The sequence below is a fragment of the Alligator sinensis genome, unplaced genomic scaffold, assembly GCF_000455745.1.
Source record: "Alligator sinensis unplaced genomic scaffold, ASM45574v1 scaffold611_2, whole genome shotgun sequence".
NCBI classification, from domain to species: Eukaryota; Metazoa; Chordata; order Crocodylia; family Alligatoridae; genus Alligator; species Alligator sinensis.
Window position 1 is genome coordinate 3,822,307 of NW_005841869.1, and position 17,306 is coordinate 3,839,612.

The 17,306-nt window shown below is 53.0% G+C and overlaps 1 protein-coding gene across 1 annotated transcript in view; it reads left to right on the top strand.

Moving 5' to 3' along the window:
* Window positions 1–17,306, top strand: part of PBX3 (PBX homeobox 3) — a 128,357-nt gene that overhangs the window by 90,372 nt on the left and 20,679 nt on the right. Inside the window, 2 exon segments of the mRNA XM_006016922.3 lie at window positions 12,164–12,263; window positions 12,265–12,385. Of these exon segments, the coding sequence (XP_006016984.2) occupies window positions 12,164–12,263; window positions 12,265–12,385 (221 nt within the window).

The following is a 17,306-nucleotide window of genomic DNA, read 5'->3' on the forward strand; positions in this document are numbered from 1 at the left end:
CGCTCTTCCTCAGTTTACAGCCCTGAAATTCTAATTTAATCCTCATGCAAAGAGGGCTGCGATAAATCTTGCCGTCAGCATTAAATATTGTTTGTTTTAGCTGCCTTGCACTTCATGTTTCCCCTTTTAAGGGGAGAGCCATTAGGAAAGGTTAGATTCACAGTTAGTGGCGCTTTAGCTCTCCCTTTTGAATCAGTGAGGTTGCCGGTTTATTGCTCTCTGACTTGCACTTCAGTGATGAGAGTAAACTAGCATCAGATTAAAGGTCAGCAAATCCCATCAAAGAGAGGAATATTAGGGGCACAGATAGTTGGAGAGGCAGCACACCACTGGGTATTGACAGGGTGATTCCAGGGTATCAGTCAGCAGAATTATAGCTGCCCAGAGAGTCAGTACAGCTTTAATGAGCCTGTGTGAAGAGGAAGAGGGTGGATTTATGTAGTTCCTCATAATTTTCTGTAGAGACTGTTATTGCAGACATTCTGCAGAGTGTTCTGGTCTTTCATTTAATTCAAAGGTCCTGGAGCTTATCCGTCCGCGAGACTCCTCTCTGCAAGCTCAAATCAAAGCTGACATCTCTGCGGTTTACCACCTGAAGGGCCCGCTTCAGCAGGGAGCCTCTCCTGGTCACTTCAGAGTCCTGGATGTGGTTAGCTTAACCTCAGAGTCGTGTCTGAGTGACCGCCGGCAGCTGGCTTCACCTCCAGACAAGCGGCTAAATTGATCAATTCTGGGTTTTTTCCAAACTTAAGCAGGATGCGAATTTACAGCGAGTCCTTCAGGGCTTTCTGGGCTGGAGAGCAGGGGGACGTGGCTGTTGCTGCCGGGTGAACGCTACGCGTCGCGTGTGCACGGGTAGAGACGGGCGGGAGGCGCCCTTTGTCGTGTGGCTCTCAGGCACGTGCAGCAGGGCCGGCGGAGGGAAGCCGCAGGCCTGGTGCAGCCCGTGAAACCCGGGCGGGGGGCACAGCGCTTCATAAACCTCTGCAGGGGAATCGGCAGTGCCAGCTGCCTCCAGGGCGTGGATGGAGTGGGGACGCTGGGCGACAGCAACGCAGTCCCAGTCACAGCCCCCGAAACGCCGCCTTCCCCAGACCCTGACCCGCCGGGGCGCTTTCCTGCGTGGCTACTTAGGCCCCGCGGCTCACGTGGTGTTTCTGCAGCCTTTGTTTACAGCTTGTGGAAACAGCAATTTATGAGCAACTTTGCTGATCAATTTAGAATCTGTTCGGTTTTATTACTTAGTCTAGATATCCATTTGGGTGATTTATTGTCTGCAAACTCTAAATGTATACAACTTGGATCATATTTTTAAATAAGTGTGTGTTTTTGCAATGTTAAATTGGAGACCGCGCTCCTGTGATTTAGTGCTTGGAAAACACGCCGTTTAAGCCTTCCCTGGCACACCCCTCCACATGCCTCAGGCCACGCACATGACAGTGCCGGCTGGGGCGCTTTCAGTGCCGTACGGCAGCCCAGCCGCGGAGGCTCTCCTGACTTTTGGGGACCGTCCAGTAGATTAGGTGCCTCAGGTGGCCCAGATCATTTCATGGAGCCCTGAAGCCTTGGCCATTAACCGGCTATTTGTCCGGAGACACACCCAACGCGCTCTGAAACAGAACCGTGCAGAACATGTGCACTTCGCGTTTCCATAATATACCATGCCTCACAAAACCTTTTCCATAAAAAGTGAGGCTATGTCCCTTATAATAATGCAAATAAAACTTTATGTCGTGCTGTTACCTGCGTGTGTACTGAGAATGACAAGGGCCCTGCGGGCCCGGGAGGCTTTGCCTTGCGGGGACGTTCTGCTCTGGCCGCGGGGAATGCAATTCTGGCCCCCCGGTCCCGTTTCAAAGCAAGGGATCCCCATTTCTGTGCCACGCTGTGAATGTTTTATAGGGCAGGGGAAACAAGATGGCTGCAGCGGCGGAGGAGGAAATGAGTGCAAGGAGAAGCCCGAGATAAATGATCTGATCTGTGAAGGATTCTCAGTGCCATGAGGGATTTATGAGTGAAGTTTACTGAGATCCATAAAGTCCATGGCTAAGCAAATCTGGTGTTTTAACTTGCAGCGGGGCGCAGTATTTCCTTTCCGCCTGGGGAAGATCGGTGCTCAGGGTCTCCGTTGGGTGGCTGCGCTGCTGTAAGGAGAGTTGGCCCGGTGATGATGTCAAATCAGATTGTTCTCTTTGGCATCAACACATTTTTCCTGCATATGTAAATAGAGTTTAAGAACTATGTAGATAAAACACGGAGAAGTCCTCGGCCGAGCATAACACAGAAATAACATTAGCATAAGTGTGCATTGTGGGAACGGCGCACTACGGTACTGTCACAAGTGCGGCTGGAAGAGGAGCTACTTTGGATTGCTGCGTTCAGTATAGAGCTTGAGAGCGAGCTACATGGAAATCGTTACCAGTACATTTGCAAGAGAGAGAAAACAACCGTTGCTTCGGGTTGCAAAGAAAACTGGATCCCAATAGCACGCGTAATTAAATTTATCAAATGACCTCCTCCGTAGGTCCTCGCTTTTGCAGCACATGAATGGAGAATGGAGGAGCAGTGATGAGGAGCTATTGAGGGCTTTGCTTCTTCAAGCTCAGCACAAATAAGACTGACATTTGAGCACTAAGTGCAAGTCAGAAGTAAGCAAGAAAAATAGAATGAACCAAAAGAAGAAAATGGGATTGGAAACATAGAAATCCGTAAAAAGTGAGGAGAGAGACAATGCCATAAAAGTGCACAAACTTAGACATAATTTATAGGGGGAAATAAATGTAACCAACATAAAATCTGTAGCAAAGAACTCAATTTATAAAAATACCAGTTATTTCATATTTTCTATAAAAAGTTATTTCATATTTTCTATGAAGAGTACAGCACTGTGCTATAAATCTGATAAAAGTTGTAATCACAGGAAAGATTTGTTTCTGTTGTGAACATTTTTTTTATTTCAAGGCTGTAAACTTTCATACTGATGGTATTTAGCTTGGACACACAGTAGCTTGAAGGAATGTATATTGCTGCATTTTCATGTGAAGGGTGCTCGGCAATTCTGGAGCTCACTTTTTGCTGCCGGCTGCAGAGATCCATCTCTATTGATCTCGTTTAAGATTAGGACGTAAGGATATTTGAGCACAAGGCCATGGTAACCATAACTCCCTCCATGCATTGGACTTTTGCACTGAGGCCACAGCTCAGCAAGGTCCCCAGGCCCCGGGGCACCGTTAGGCATGTGAGCTGTCCCGAGTTCGGGCTGAATTGTGGCATACGGGTCTGATCCCAAATCCCGTGCAGTTTGTGGAAAGACACCCGTTGGCTCCAGCGAGCTTTGGGTTAGGCTCTGGGGGAGAATTGGATTGTCACGTCCTGTCGTGCTACCCAGGGGGGTTGGCTAGTCGCCAGGTGGCCGTGTCCCCCTGCCATTTCTGCTAAAAGACGGTTGAATACATGGGATGCGTTTCTGATGGTGTCTGTCCTTGCAAGCCTGGAGGTCAGAGGTCACAGGGTTATTCTGTGTGATCGGGAAGGTGCCGTGGGTCACGCACTGGGGGGCATTGGAGCCCGTCTGGCCGAGCCAGTGGTTGAAGTTGCCCTAGCTGTGTGGGACGCGGGCTCTTGGGGGAGCCAGGTGGCAGGCGCAGCACCGCGTCACCCCCCGCAGCGGGGCAGCAACCTTCCCCAGGCCTGGGGGGGAGCTCTGCAGGGAGCTGCGGACGCGAGACAGCAGTAAAATAAACAGCAGCTGGGGATGAGTTAAAAACCCTTCTCCACGGCAGAAAGGGGGACTGAGAGACAAGACTTGGGAAAAGCAACTGCTGTCAAGAGCAGAGCAGGAGAGCAGACGCCAGGAACAGGTCAGCCGGCCCTGCAGAAATCCAGGGGCCCTCTCCTCCTCCAGAGACCAGGGATTTGAGAGAGTGTCACTGGGGTGTTGGTGCATGAATGAAAAACAAAGGAAACCTGGATGAACATTGCTGCACCCAGCCCTCGCGCACGCCCGCCCCCGCTGATGTCAGCCGCGCGGCTGCAAGGGGACCTGTCAGCAGGAGCAAAACAGTTTCCAGTCGAACTCCTGTTCATACACGCTCGTAACTTCCCAAAATGCCAGGCCAGGAATTTTCCATGTGTGGCCCCTGCCGGGGAGGCGGGAAGGGAGAGCCCTTCGACAGAAGCCCTGCCCCAGGTTCAGCACCTGGGCCTGCCAGCACAGGTACCTCTTCCGTCGTGGCAAAGGCAAGCAGCACAAAGCAGCATCTTCAATGACAGCGTCCAACCGCTGAATATAAGCGTATGGCCGTGGGGGTGAGGAGAGCCCAGCACCCTCCTTTGGTCTGCGAACAATAGGCTCCCGTGGCCAAACGTGTGGGGATGTCACAGGGGCTGAGGATGGGCAGGAGAAAGCCCTGCCCTGGCCACGGCCGTACATGAGACCTGTCCGCATGCAGAGGCCCAGGCCGGTGGTCTGCGGTCTGTGCCAAGCCCCTCCATACTGCACGCATGCGTGTACGTCAGGCAGAGCGGCATGGTTGGATGGATGTGAGGTGCACGAGGGGTATCTCCTGAATCTCACAGTGAGGGGTTTCTATCGCCCATTTGCCAGCCAGCCTCTGGACTCCCCTTTCCCTGCACCGGGTGTCTCATTTCCTCTCCCGAGTCCATCCCACAGGCACCCCTTTTCGGAGACGCAGCAGAGAAGCGGGGCCTTTGCCTCCCCTTCGCAGCTGGCTCTGCCCCATGAAATGTGCCGTGCGCCACGCTCGCAGCTCGCCCGGCCCTGCTCCCCCCGCCGTGGCTGACAGTGCTTATATATCAAGCGCGCCAACTAGACACAGCTCCATTTAACCAAAAAAAAAAAAAAAAAAAAAAAGAAAGTCCCTATGAGTGTAAGTCTCCTCTGCATTTTTACTGCACGGTCCCATCTGTTCCTGCTTCACGGCTGCTCTTTGCTGCCACAGCAGCGAGTCTTGCTCGCTCTCCCTGTCTCTCGAGGCAGAAGCTAATTGGCAAGTGGAAAGTCTGCAAAGAACCCGACGCGGCTGCTGGATGGCAAGTGTGGAAGGCAGGCAGCTGCCGGTGGCGCGGCACAAGGTGTGTGCCGGAAGGGGAGGCTTGGACCTTCCCCAGCCGCACTGAGTTACCGGCCCCCGGCCTTTCTTCCTGGTGGGGACGCGGCGAGCGGTGCCCACTATGGAAAGTTTACCAAGACCCAAGTCACCTCCTGTGTTCAGCCAGGCCAGGATTAGCCCCAGCAGGGATGTATCCCAGTACAGTGGAGCAGAGAATAATTAACCTGGACCCTGCTAAGACAGCCCTGGGGACAGCGAAGCAGCACGCAGCACTCATTCCTGGATGGATAACCTATTTCCCCATCTTACCATTCAGCAGCTACTTAGCTGCAATAAAGAGTCATTTCTCTGCAGACAGGTTTTATCCCCTTTAAGAGCACTGACACAGGCCTTTCACATGACATGTTTCTATATATAAAAACCCTTAAAAATCATGGCTTTCCCCACATCTTCCTGTTCCCCTTTAGCTTTTCCCAGTGCCAGGAGAAAAAAAAAGCCCTGCAAAAGCAGCCTGGAGCTCTCAGGTGCCGGAGTCCTGTGTGGAGACAAAGACACTAATGATTTTTTATTAGCATCCGCCCTGCATTTTACTGAACCTTTAGCAAAGGTCATCAGCTGATTTCTTTCTTAGGAAAGGAAGAAAGTTCTGTTGGAACCAGGCATCCTGCCAGGAGCCTTATAATGAAGGAGAAATGGAATAAGGCTGGGGATTGACAGTTTATGTGTTGATGGTGAAGGAAATGGAGGTGTGGAAAAGTATTACGGGGAATCTTTCTAGTCATATCTTCAATTCAAACATCAGGGGAAATGCTGCAGGATCTGAGATTTATGAATTCGTAGTAAGCAGTTTCCCAGCATGTAAACAAATCTCGCCGGGCTGTTTTAGGAAGGTAGATTTGGGCAGCGGAGTAATCATTTTTATTCTTCTGATTTTCCAAATAGAAATGGACATATATGATAAAAATGTCAGGCGCACTCTCCACGTCAGGCTCCTAACAGGATTACATGTCAGCTCTTAATGTCTCGCTCTGTTTTTCTTTGCCATGAATGGCTGCATTATTGCTCACAGGAACTTCACTGTAATATATGGTAAGAGACAAGTAGCTCTTTATGGCCAGTGATTATTCGGTTTGAATGAAACCTGTGATTTATGTCCATTTAACTGAAAAGCCTTGTAAATTCCCAGTGCTGCATTTTTCCTCAATAGAGAATGAGTCAAGCGAAAGTGACAACTAGGTTGGCGTGGAAATGTGCAGTGCATCGTCGTGTTATATTTAATATACCTGACATGAAAAACGTGCACACACCACACAGTCACCTTAAGTAGGAGTGAAAGTGACATTAGCTTGTAATACGACTGCCATATTCAGTGTGTTAGACCGCCAACATTTCCTTAAAAAGGGACTTTTTGTCAGTGCGTTGAGACAAAGGAAGCAGCCGAATCATCTGTCATTTGGGCATAATTAAATTCTTCAGCCTCTTGCTCGTGTTGATCCCCCTCCATCGGCACCCACCCAGCACTGGGGCTCTCGCTGCTCCGCCGGGCCCCGCGGCGGGGTCACGGGGGAGGCGGGCAGGTGCCCCGCGGGGCGGCGAGCTGGCTGCTGTGTCAGTCGCACGGCGCTCGCGTTCAGCTGCCCGCTCGAGGAATCCTGCAGTCAGCTCTTTCGCCTCCTGCCACGGCTCCAGGATTCACAGGCTCCTGTGAAAGGCCCGGCTCAGCCAGCTGTCCGGCGCGGGGGCCGCGGGGAATACGATACCCCGTTCATGGAAATGCGAAGTCTGAGAAGCAGAGGCTCTTCGCACTGCAACCTGAGAGCCCCCCACTGCCCTCCCTGAGCCGAGCCCCTGCTCCGTCCCCATGGCCGGAGCTCCCATTGCCGTCACTAGAGCCACCCCTGGAGGACATGCCCGGGGCTCTCCCGGGAGCAGGGCACGTGGACACGGGCAGGAATGTGGCTTCAGCCCTGGCTTTGGAGGTCAGGCCCAACTCGTCACCCCATGGGTTCAGACGCTGGGCTCGAGGAGTGTTTAGGGCAGTGGCTGCTGGGGATCCAGGAGAGTGGGCCCTGTGCCCTGCAAGTCGAGAGTGGCTGGAGGCCACGGGCAGATTGTGACGACCTGTTGGCAAGGCCCGCTGCCGAGGAAGCTCCCATGCAGAGGGCAACGCATCGCTCGCGCGCTTGCAGCTGGCAGTTCCAGTCCCGGCTTGGAGCGTCTGCAGGATTTTGCTCTGCCGTGCGTGGGAACTGCTGCACCCTCAGCCACCATGAGGCTGAGGGCTGGACGCTTTCTCCTTCCCTCTGTGTCCAGCCCACTGAGGGGATGGATTTGGAGACAACAAGTGAGACTAAGCATTCCCTTATCCCTTCCCCAGCTGACAATGCCTGAAACCCCTCGGTGTGGAGGTGTCCCTGCCGCGCTTCCCGGGAGCCATGGCTGGATTGGGCTACAGAGGAGAAGGGAAACAGAAGGCAGTCTCCCTGGTCAGCCCTCATCTCCCATGATGCACTTGTGCAGCACTTTTGAGTCACAATAAAATCATTTAGGTAGTCTGCCCCTTGATGAAAAACTGGCAATGTGGTGGAAAACAGAAGTTGTCAGGAAAAAAAACTGTCTAGTCGAAACCCCAAATTTCCCATTGAATGCAGCTGTGGACAGCTCCAGCATGAAGGGCAAGCAGGAGAGGGGAGAAGGGCGCTGGGGGCGCCTGGGGCAGCGGGCAAGTCAGCAAGGCACAAAGGAGTTGCCCGAAGCAGAGGCATGCGGTGCACACTCCTGCCCAGGTGCGGTGGGGCGTGAGCCCCCGCTTGGAGCCAAGCATGTGCTCGGGGGCTTCCCTGAGTTGAGGCTAAGGCTGTCCAAAGAGGCTGGATGGCCCAGACTTGCTGGGTGACCTGGGCAGGTGGTGGAGAAGGGCTGTCTTCTGGCTGGGATCTGCAGGGACCCGTGGAAGCCAACGGCAGTGCCGTCAGCGGGCTTTCGGACCTGGCCCTCAGGGAGCGGAGGACGGTGGGCTGGGGCCACACCGGAGAGCCCCAGGATTGTGCTGCGACCGCGTCTTTTGAAACACCCGCCCGAGCACCCCGCGCTCCAGGAGAGGCCCTCCCTCGCCCCCGAACGGGGAGCCGAGGAATAAATAAATAAGACGGAGAGCGCGGAGCTGAGGCAGTGCCCTGCATCTCCACCTTCCGTCTCTTGGGTCAAGCCTTCATTGTGTTTGCAATATTATTCTGTTAGTGAGGATACTACTGTACAATTCAGACACTGCAGGTTTCTAATCTGCTTATTTATAATTCAAAAGCTTGCCCATATATTAATGAACCCTTAATGAGCTGTTGAAAATGCCTGAATTACAGTCAGATTATTAAACTCCAACGGCCCCTGTAATCATACCATTTGAGTGGGCTTTAGGTACTTTTCATATCTGCAGCTTTGTATTGTGAAGGAGATGGGTTTATTCGAAGAAAGCTTTGTAATAATTTTGACCTGCAATTTATTTATTGGCCTCTGAATGCAGTAGTCTATGCAGATGCTCTCGTCTATTATCTGTGGGGGCAGGTGCACAGCATGGTGAAAGACAGCTAATTAGGATTTGCTGAAAGATATGCTAAAACTGTGGTCTTCTAACAAAGCCAAGTTCATTGTTAAACAATGTTTTAGTGTCTGTTTATGTGATTTGTCTAAATCGTGGAGATACTGAAATGAATGTTATGGTTATAAGCAGATTAAAATCAGGAGCACACATGCTTTTGGTTAACCTTATAGCACTCTGTTGTCACTAAGGAGACTAGGTCTTAGACATTCGATGGATCCAAATGTGCCTAAGAGGATATTATGGAGCATAGAAGGGGCTGGCCAAAAAAAGGGCACCACTCAGCATGGCCCTATTAGTGGGAGAGGGGTTGCCGTCGGTCAGCAGGCTGGTAGGTGACTGCTGCCTAGCTGGGACCCTCGCACTTCCTGGGCCATTAGTACATCTGTAGTTGTGCTGGAAGTGATGTATTGTTGTGTTCTTTCCAGCCCGCTCTCTACCTTCATTCCACGATGCATTGAAAGGTCAGTGAGCTAAACAGTAATAAACTCATGGGTTGATATACTGAGGAATAAAAAGGGAAACAATAGCCACAGAGTGTGAGCTTATATGTCAAAAAATACATATATTATCACCGTGCTCAAAGGGAGAGTCATTTATAAAGGCAGATGTGAGTCAGGAACAGACATGTGCCAGTGGATGCAGGGAGGTGTTTGCTCATTGCTAAGGAATCCGGGAAGCGAAGTGCCCTGAATTTTTCTCTGCAGATCATTTGGAAAACGGCACGTGTGCGCGAGAGGAGCCCGTTGGCTGGCTCAGCAGCCTCCCGGTTTCACAGCATACAAAGGACTTCACTGCTCCAAAGGAAAACCACCCCCTATTTATGATGTGCTGATTTGAAGCATATCATTCATGTAGTAATTAGGGAGGATCCAGTGCAGCACGTTCATCCTCATGCCCACGGTTACCTCTTGTAGGAGTTCAGTGGGATGAACAGTGCTCCACACCCAGAGTCTGGACCGCGAGGCGGGTTTGTGTGCGCTGCATGCAGGGCCCCGTGGCTCCCCTGAGGGTAGCCTCCGTCTAGCAATGCTCTGTGCTTCTCTACAGAAGCATTTCGTCTTGGGCCCATGCCCAGCAGTCAAAGGTCAGGGGAGATGTGCCCATTTAATCCCAGGGGAAGAATTTGGGGCTCTGTCTGGGAGTGTCCGGGAAGAGGAGAGAAACCCACATTCACCCATGACAGAGAATAAGGAGCATGGTAGCCCATGAACTTGTAAATAGCTGGGGAAACACGAGGGAGGACAGGCTGCCACAGAAAGTGAAGGGGGAAACAGAAAGAAGACTTAGCAATCTGGACGGGTGTTAGGAGGAAGCAAATGGAAATGAGAAATGGAGGAGTTGAGTCTCTCAGAGCGGTCTGAAAATCAGGAGCAGCCAGGCTGGGAAGGAGAGGACAGTCTCCTGGAGCCAGCAGGGATTATCCCCTGCAGAAATCAAAGAGCCAAGGAAGTGAGTAAAAGCAGGGGCGATGAATCAAAGCGAAGCAGGGATGGGGAGGGCCAGGGAACCTGATGCACAGGGCAAAGCTGCCGCTCCGTGAGGCCGACGCTGGGCAACGCGCTGAGCAAGCTGAGCTCGTATCTCTGGAGAGACCCGAAAGAACCACTGGCCTCTTTGACCACCCTGCTGTGAAGAGGCAAGTGCTAAAATAGACTGCTCTTCCTCTGCCCGGCGCTAACCTTGGTGCCGACTTGAGGCTCAGCCAGCGCGCGCCTGGTGGCAGTGCGTTCTGCGTGCAAACCGTGCCCATCTGCGACCCTCCAAACAGGCGACAGAACTAATTTAAAACAATGACAAGGTATTTTTACTGTCCCAATGAAATGATATGGAATCACATTTGTAAATGAAGGCGACAGGTTTAAAATGTGTATTTTAGAGCAAAATGAAAGTGGCGCCTTCCCGTGCCGGGGAGGTCGGTCAGGACGGGGTCGCGTGGCGCGGGCCGTGCAGCTCAGGGCAGGAAGGAATTAGTCCCAATTCCGAGAAGACCTGGGCTGCATTCAGGCGAGGTTAGAGACCGGCATTGCTAGCGCTCAGCTGATGTTCCTGTCGTGTCGTGTCGTGTGCCCTGGACTCCAGGCAGCCGCACCGCTGTGTGCAGCAAAAGCCAGGGGTGGGCACAGCCGGCAGGACCGGAGTGCGAGCGTGCAGGGTGCCAGCTGCCGACCCACCGGGATCCGTCTAACGAGTGCGTGAATACCTGCTTTTAAACAGCTTTAAAGAGGTTAATTAGGCTGGGATGGATTTGGGCGGTGTTACATCTTTAATGGAAATGCTGATTCAAGAAGCCACGGCTCTAGCGATTTTTATACCGCCGTAATTATTTTTAAACTTTGTTTTCGGCGTTGTTGATCACGTCTTGGCAGAATGCCTGCATGACCTGATTAAACCTACAAATTGTCAGCCTTGATCTATAGCGCTCAGATGAGATTGCTGACTGGGCATCACTTTGAAAGTTCCCGATTTAAAACAGAAATTAGATTTAAAATGTTTTTCCCGACCATGCACTGTAACAGTGCTGGCAATTTTAAACACATATTTAGCATCCCAGCATCCTGATGGCAATTAAATTACTGGGTGGTAAAAGAATGTGTAATTCTCTGCTGTTTATGTTCAATTTCGGAAGCTGCATGTAAGCTGCGGTGCGGTGCCATGTTCTGCGTGTGAGTGTGGCGCTGGATGCTCTGCTCGAATACCGCCAGCCTCAGCTTTCCCCACACAGTTACTGCCCCTGGCTTGCTCTCGCCTCTGTCCCACCTGCGTGTGTGAACCTTCCCACTAGGTGCTGGGGCAGCTCCAGAGAATGGGGTGCTTTTGGAGAGAGGCTGCTTGAATTGAACTAGCACCCAGGAGAGCTCCTTTGGGAGGATTCCTAGACGGTTTAGGAGATGATGTCCCCTCTCTAGAAATCCTACATCAGCCCGTGGACTTCTCTAGCTGGAACCGGAGAGAGACTCTCAGCAAGAGCAACACAGGACTCAGATGTGTTAGGAAGAAAATGGGAAACAAATCAATGGCTTCCAAATAAATAAGATGCTTCCCTCTCCTACGTGGTTTTGCAAAAGGCAAAAAACCTCAGCCTTGCTTGGATGGAGACGTGTTATGTATAACAAAAAAAGCACCTGTAGATGTTTGTACATGTATACATGTGTTTTTATAATACTTGCAATAAAAATGTTCTGTGGGGTGTTTTACAAGTTCTTCAGACAGACTCATTCTCTGCTAGATTTTGCCGACGGTTGAGTCATGTCTGAGGATTGTTTCTGTCGCTCTGCAATTCCATCGGGGCATCTTGGGTCATCACAGGGATGTGACATGAACCATTATCAGACCTCAGGCTTGGGCACCTTGTCATCTCTCACTGCAAAAAGTGTTTTTTCAAGGGCAAAAAGGAGCGGTACAAACCCTCCAGTGAACGGGGCTGGCTGGGGCAGGAGTCAGACAGGGGATGGGAAAGACTCACCGTGTTTTCTCCCTCTCTCTCTCCCCCAAGGTTTGAGCATCAGAGGAGCCCAGGAGGAAGACCCTCCCGATCCCCAGCTGATGAGACTGGACAACATGCTGCTGGCGGAAGGGGTGTCAGGTCCGGAGAAAGGTGGGAGCCGCACCCGCCTCTGGAGGGTCTTCAGATAACTCTATTGAACACTCAGATTACAGAGCCAAATTGACCCAGATCAGACAAATCTATCACACAGAGTTGGAGAAATATGAACAGGTCAGACATCGCTCTCACAGTCCTACGTGTACCTGCGGCCGCTCTTCTCTGCGCCTCTGCTAGCCAGCTCTTGTTTCTGTACAGGGCTTGGAACAACCTCTCTCTCTTTCTCTCTCTCTCTTTCTCTTTCTCCTCCTCATCTCTCTCTCTCCTCTCTTCCCTTCCTCCCCTGACACCCGTCTCTCTTGGAAAAGCTGTGCAGTCAAATGAGACCATTGATGCTTTGGAAACAAGAGGCCTGGCTTGCATGCCTGGGGGGTTTCTGTTGTCCCTGACTGTCATTTGTAGCTGAGCTTGTGTGTGCATAAAAATACCCCCTGAGCCGCTATATGCCCCCATCCTTGCAACTGCCCCGGGAGCGGACTGCTCAAGGGAGGAGCCTGCAGGACAGTGCCACCATAGACCCCAGGGAGCTGCCTCCCATGCCCGGGGTGCGCTGGTTTGAGGGGCAAGGCCATGGCTCAAAGCGGAGGCAAAGCAAAGGTCCTGGCCTCCTGTGGGCCTTGACGATCCCCCCGTGCTTGTGCAAGAATCAGAGGTCATTGTTGCCTGCACCTCTAAACGTCACCAGGCATCTCAAGTTGGGTCTGGCCAGAGCCAGCTTCTCCTTTGACAGCCCTAGCCGGGGAGATGAAATGCAGTACTGCAGGGTTACTTGGGGTGAGAGAGAGCTTGTCAATTAAAAACAATCTGTGGGTAATTAAGAGGAGGAAGAAGTACGCAAATTAGTTTGATAACAGAACCTTTCCTGGGTGAGGTTGATTCTCGGTGCCATTGTACGATCCAGTCCTCTGCAGACACCTGAGGGGACCAGGGCCTCGCTGCCTTTTTGGCGGCACTGGGCACCAGGGGCTCAGATTGCTGCTGCCTGATGTTTTTGGGAGCGTGGCGATTGCTCGCGGCACCGTGGTAGGGATCATGCTCTGCGAGCGCCCCGTGGAGCTGCAGCAGCTCTCCCCTGTCCTGCTGTGGCGTGTGTGGCTTTGCATCACAGGAGGAGAAGCAGAGGGAGAAGAGAAGGGTGTGAGACCCCTGGCCCTGGCAAGCCTCAAGTAATGTCTTCATCTTTCCATCCCAGAGGTGTCCTAATAAAGCTTGTAAGCCCTGGACCTCATCAGCTCAACGAACCTCATCAGCCGGTGGTTTCCTGTGCTGGGAAGTGCTGGGCCCGCCCTGAGCCCATTACAGTACGGTGAAGTGTCAGTCTGAACCAAATGAAACCACAGCAGAGATGTTCAGGCAGCCATAAAAATCCTGCTAGGAACCACCAAGGCAGAGAAGAATCGCAGCTCTGCCCAGACGCCATCCTGAGCTGCTTTGCTGCGGCTTCCCGCCTGCTCGGCCACGCTGCTGTGGTGGGAGCTGGGCCCAGCGCTGTCGCCCAGGCGGGCTCCTCGGTCAGCCCTCAGTATTGACCCTCCATCTGACCTGGGGCTGCTTTAACGTCATGTTACAAATGCCATTGCAGCAAGCAAGCAACGTAAGGGAGATGGGAGCTCTCTGGGCTGCACATACAGGAAGGCGGCACAGTGTGCAGGGTTAGAGACACTGTCAGGACCTCCGTGAAGCAGCACCGTGTCCTGGGCAGACTGGGCTGCTGGGGCCTGCTGCAGTGAGTGCCGGTCCACTCTGCCTGGCAGAACGAGCCAGCAGGAGAGTCTCTGCTCCTCACCTGCTCCTGGTCTGGAGCAGCACACGTGACTCTTGCGTGCTCTGGTTTCCTCGCCCCGGACGGCATGGGCACTGGGCTGGCATCTCTCGCTGGGATGGTGTTTCCCTGATGGGGGCTGTCCTGACCCCCAGCAAGACAGTCCAGCCGAAGGACCCACTACTACCCCAGAGTCTCTCGTCCGCAGGCTGCTAAGAGCCCCATGCACTTCTCTCTCCTCCATCCCCGGGGCACTTTGCCCACCCGGGGTCTCTCCCTTGCAGATTCCATCTCTTGTGGGGTTTCTGTGGGGGGCGCAGCCAGCCCAGCAGTGGAGCACCTAGGCACCTAGGCTCTGCGGTCAGCTGTGCAGGGGGGTGTTAGGAGGCACGTGGCATCCCAAGAGAGAGGGGGACGGGCATGAAGCTGTCCCTGGCCAGGCCGAGTCCTGCTGGAAGTGCTGGCAGAACAGCGCTGCGGTGGTGCCAGGCTAGGTCTGCTTCGACACCAGCCATGCAGGCTTGTCCGTGGCCATCACTCGAGCGGGGTGAGGCAGAAGCAGCAAACGGCTGGCAGCGGCTGTGCCCGGGGCCATTTCTGCTGCAGGGCCCCGGGTCCTCCCCGCCCCGCCACACAGAGCAGTAATGAATACCTCTCTTTTGTGTGCTGAAGTGGCGATGGCCATTGCATTAGCCAAGAGCAGACCTTGCAGTAAACGACAGGCCCGTATAAAGTCACGGGGACAGAAGCTGGAGATGGATTTGGGGCTGAAATAAATTCAGATTTGTGTTAATAGCTAGTTCCTGGCAAGTGTCCTTTGACTGTAAGAAGCTTAATGACTTGTTGAGGGGGGGCACTTGCATTTTTAGCCGGTAGCTCCATTTACAAAGGTTTCAGCCGAAATGTCACAGCCATCCGTCCACCCCGCAGGAAACCGAGGAGGAGGCTCACGTGCTGCTAGGGGAAGGCGTGAGGCCGAGCGGACGTGAAACACGCAGGCTTTCCCCACCACCCCCGGTGATCCTGACACCCAGCGCTGCCTGCTGTACAGAAATATGATAATTCCTCCAGCCTTGCAGCCAGCTGTCTGCTACCAGTTTGTCTCAAGAACGGCTCCCGTCTCCACCGCGGAGAGGCAGCCGGGTTTGTGCACCTCTGTCTTCGCTGGCCGCCAGTTTCTGGACAGTTGTTAGTGTCCTCGGGAGACAGAGGCAGCAGAACCCCCGGCCCGATGCCCCCAGGGCAGGAGCCGGCCCCCAGCCCTGAGCCCACCGCGGCTTCAAAATGGGGTCAGATGCCTGCTGCTGTCTCTCCTTGCCTCCGCCCGTCCCCGCTCTTCTCTGCCTCCAGAAGCACAGACCACAAGCGTCTTCTGTGCAGATGCTTTCCAGACAGAGCTTGATTCTGACATTTGTTGCCAGGGAGGGGAATGCACTTAAGGAAGAGGAAAAAGTATGTCACGCCATCAGCAGCTCTCCCCTCGCCGCGTGCCAGGAGAGATGGCCGTACACAGGCAGCGCTCTCCATAATTTACAGCTCCTATAATAGAGGTGACATATTGAAAGCTATCTTCTATAATTACATTGAAATACATTTTTGCTGTAGGCAAAAGTATTGTAAGGGTCCCACGCCTCCCTGAGCAGCTGGGAGTCTGCTCTCTGAGCTCACAGCTGTCTTTCGACTTAGCACCACGTCAGGCGAAGCCTGGGCGCTGGGCAAATGCCACGGACCGTGCTGGAAGCCGGCCGGGTGCAGCTCGGCCTGGGGCCGGCTGGCTCTGCCGTGGCAGAAGGCTGTTTGGGGAACGGCTTTCAGGCTGCCAAAGCAAGCCAGTCTTCCTCTTCTCCGTGTGCACATCTGATTAAGCATTAGAGCACGCTGAGGCACCCTCCGCTTCTGCAGGGCTTCAGAGCAGGTTAACAAGGCCATCACTTATCACCTGACATTATTAATAAAGTCTGGGGCACCAAGCAGAGGCCTGCAAAACAGTCATGAGAAAGGGGCCAGGAGTTTCAATTCTGGAAGTGACCCGGGGGAAACACAAGAAGGCGTCTGGCCCTTCCAGTCTCCCTGCGCTTCGGGAGAAGGGGGAGCAGAGTCAGGCCCTTCACCTCTCGGCCTCCAAACGATCCTGTCCCAGGATGCAGGGGGGGCCGAGCTGAGACTGCTTGGCAGTGCCAGTGCCAGTGCCCTTCCTCTGTTGAACTGGGTGGTGCGTGCGTGCTCAGACCCCTTGTTTTAATCTACTGAGCTCGCTTGGCACCAGCATCCTCCTTCCGACAGCACTGATGTCATTTCTGTGGGGAAATATTTGCATGTTACCTCCTCCGGTCCAGGCAGATTTGCACCAGACAGCCTGGGAGCCCTGTGCTGGTGCAGCCTTCCTGCCTCCTGCCCCGGGCAGAGATGGCTCTTGGCTTTGGCCTGGCTCTCTTCTGCGGAGAGGAGCCCCTTCCTAGTCCAACTTGCTTCTCTCCCCACGAGGTTCCCTGGGACACCTCCTGCTCCCGGTTCAGGTCCCTTCTTCCTGGAAGGGGGAGAATCGGGTGGGAGGGCAGGTGACTGGGAGCCCTCTTGGGGCCACTTCTTTTGCCTGAAACAGGGCAGAGGAAAAACCAAGACCCCATTTGCAGAAGTGTAAACCCAGACAGCAGGCGAAGAGCCCCAGAAATGGGGGTGGGTGATGGAGACACCAGTCCACACTGAACCAGCCCCATCTCATTGCACCAGCGGTGCCGGAGGGAGGAGCAGGGAGCTGTGCCCCGACTCGGGAACGGCCACGTGAGGAGCGTCACGGCCAGGAGGGCGTGGGCAGGGCTGCACTCTGTGCCAAGGGCAAGTCTGCACCTTTCCGGGGACAGGAGCTGAGCTCGCCCGAGTGCTGCCTCCACGGTGGTGCAGCAAGGATGTAAATTAGCCTGTAATTTACTTTCAGCAGTGTAAAGAAAAAAATCACTTTGCCTGAAGTGTATGCATCTTTCTTAAGGGTGTACCCAGATTTTAATTATCTAAATGTAAATACTTAACGAATTTTACTTAGAGTAATGAGCTAAAGTGCACACTACATAAATGAGATGTTCTAATTAATCATGTATGAACTACTGGTTTAAAGAAAAGCTATGTGAATTCTGCGAATGTTGGGCTATTGCCAAATTGCTAATCAGCATTTGCATTCATAGATGGCTTCACTTAATAAGTTGCGAGACATTCAGCAAATGTTGTAGGAAATTATGAGTTTTCAGATGCATAAACTTTTCACTTTTAACTCTTTCC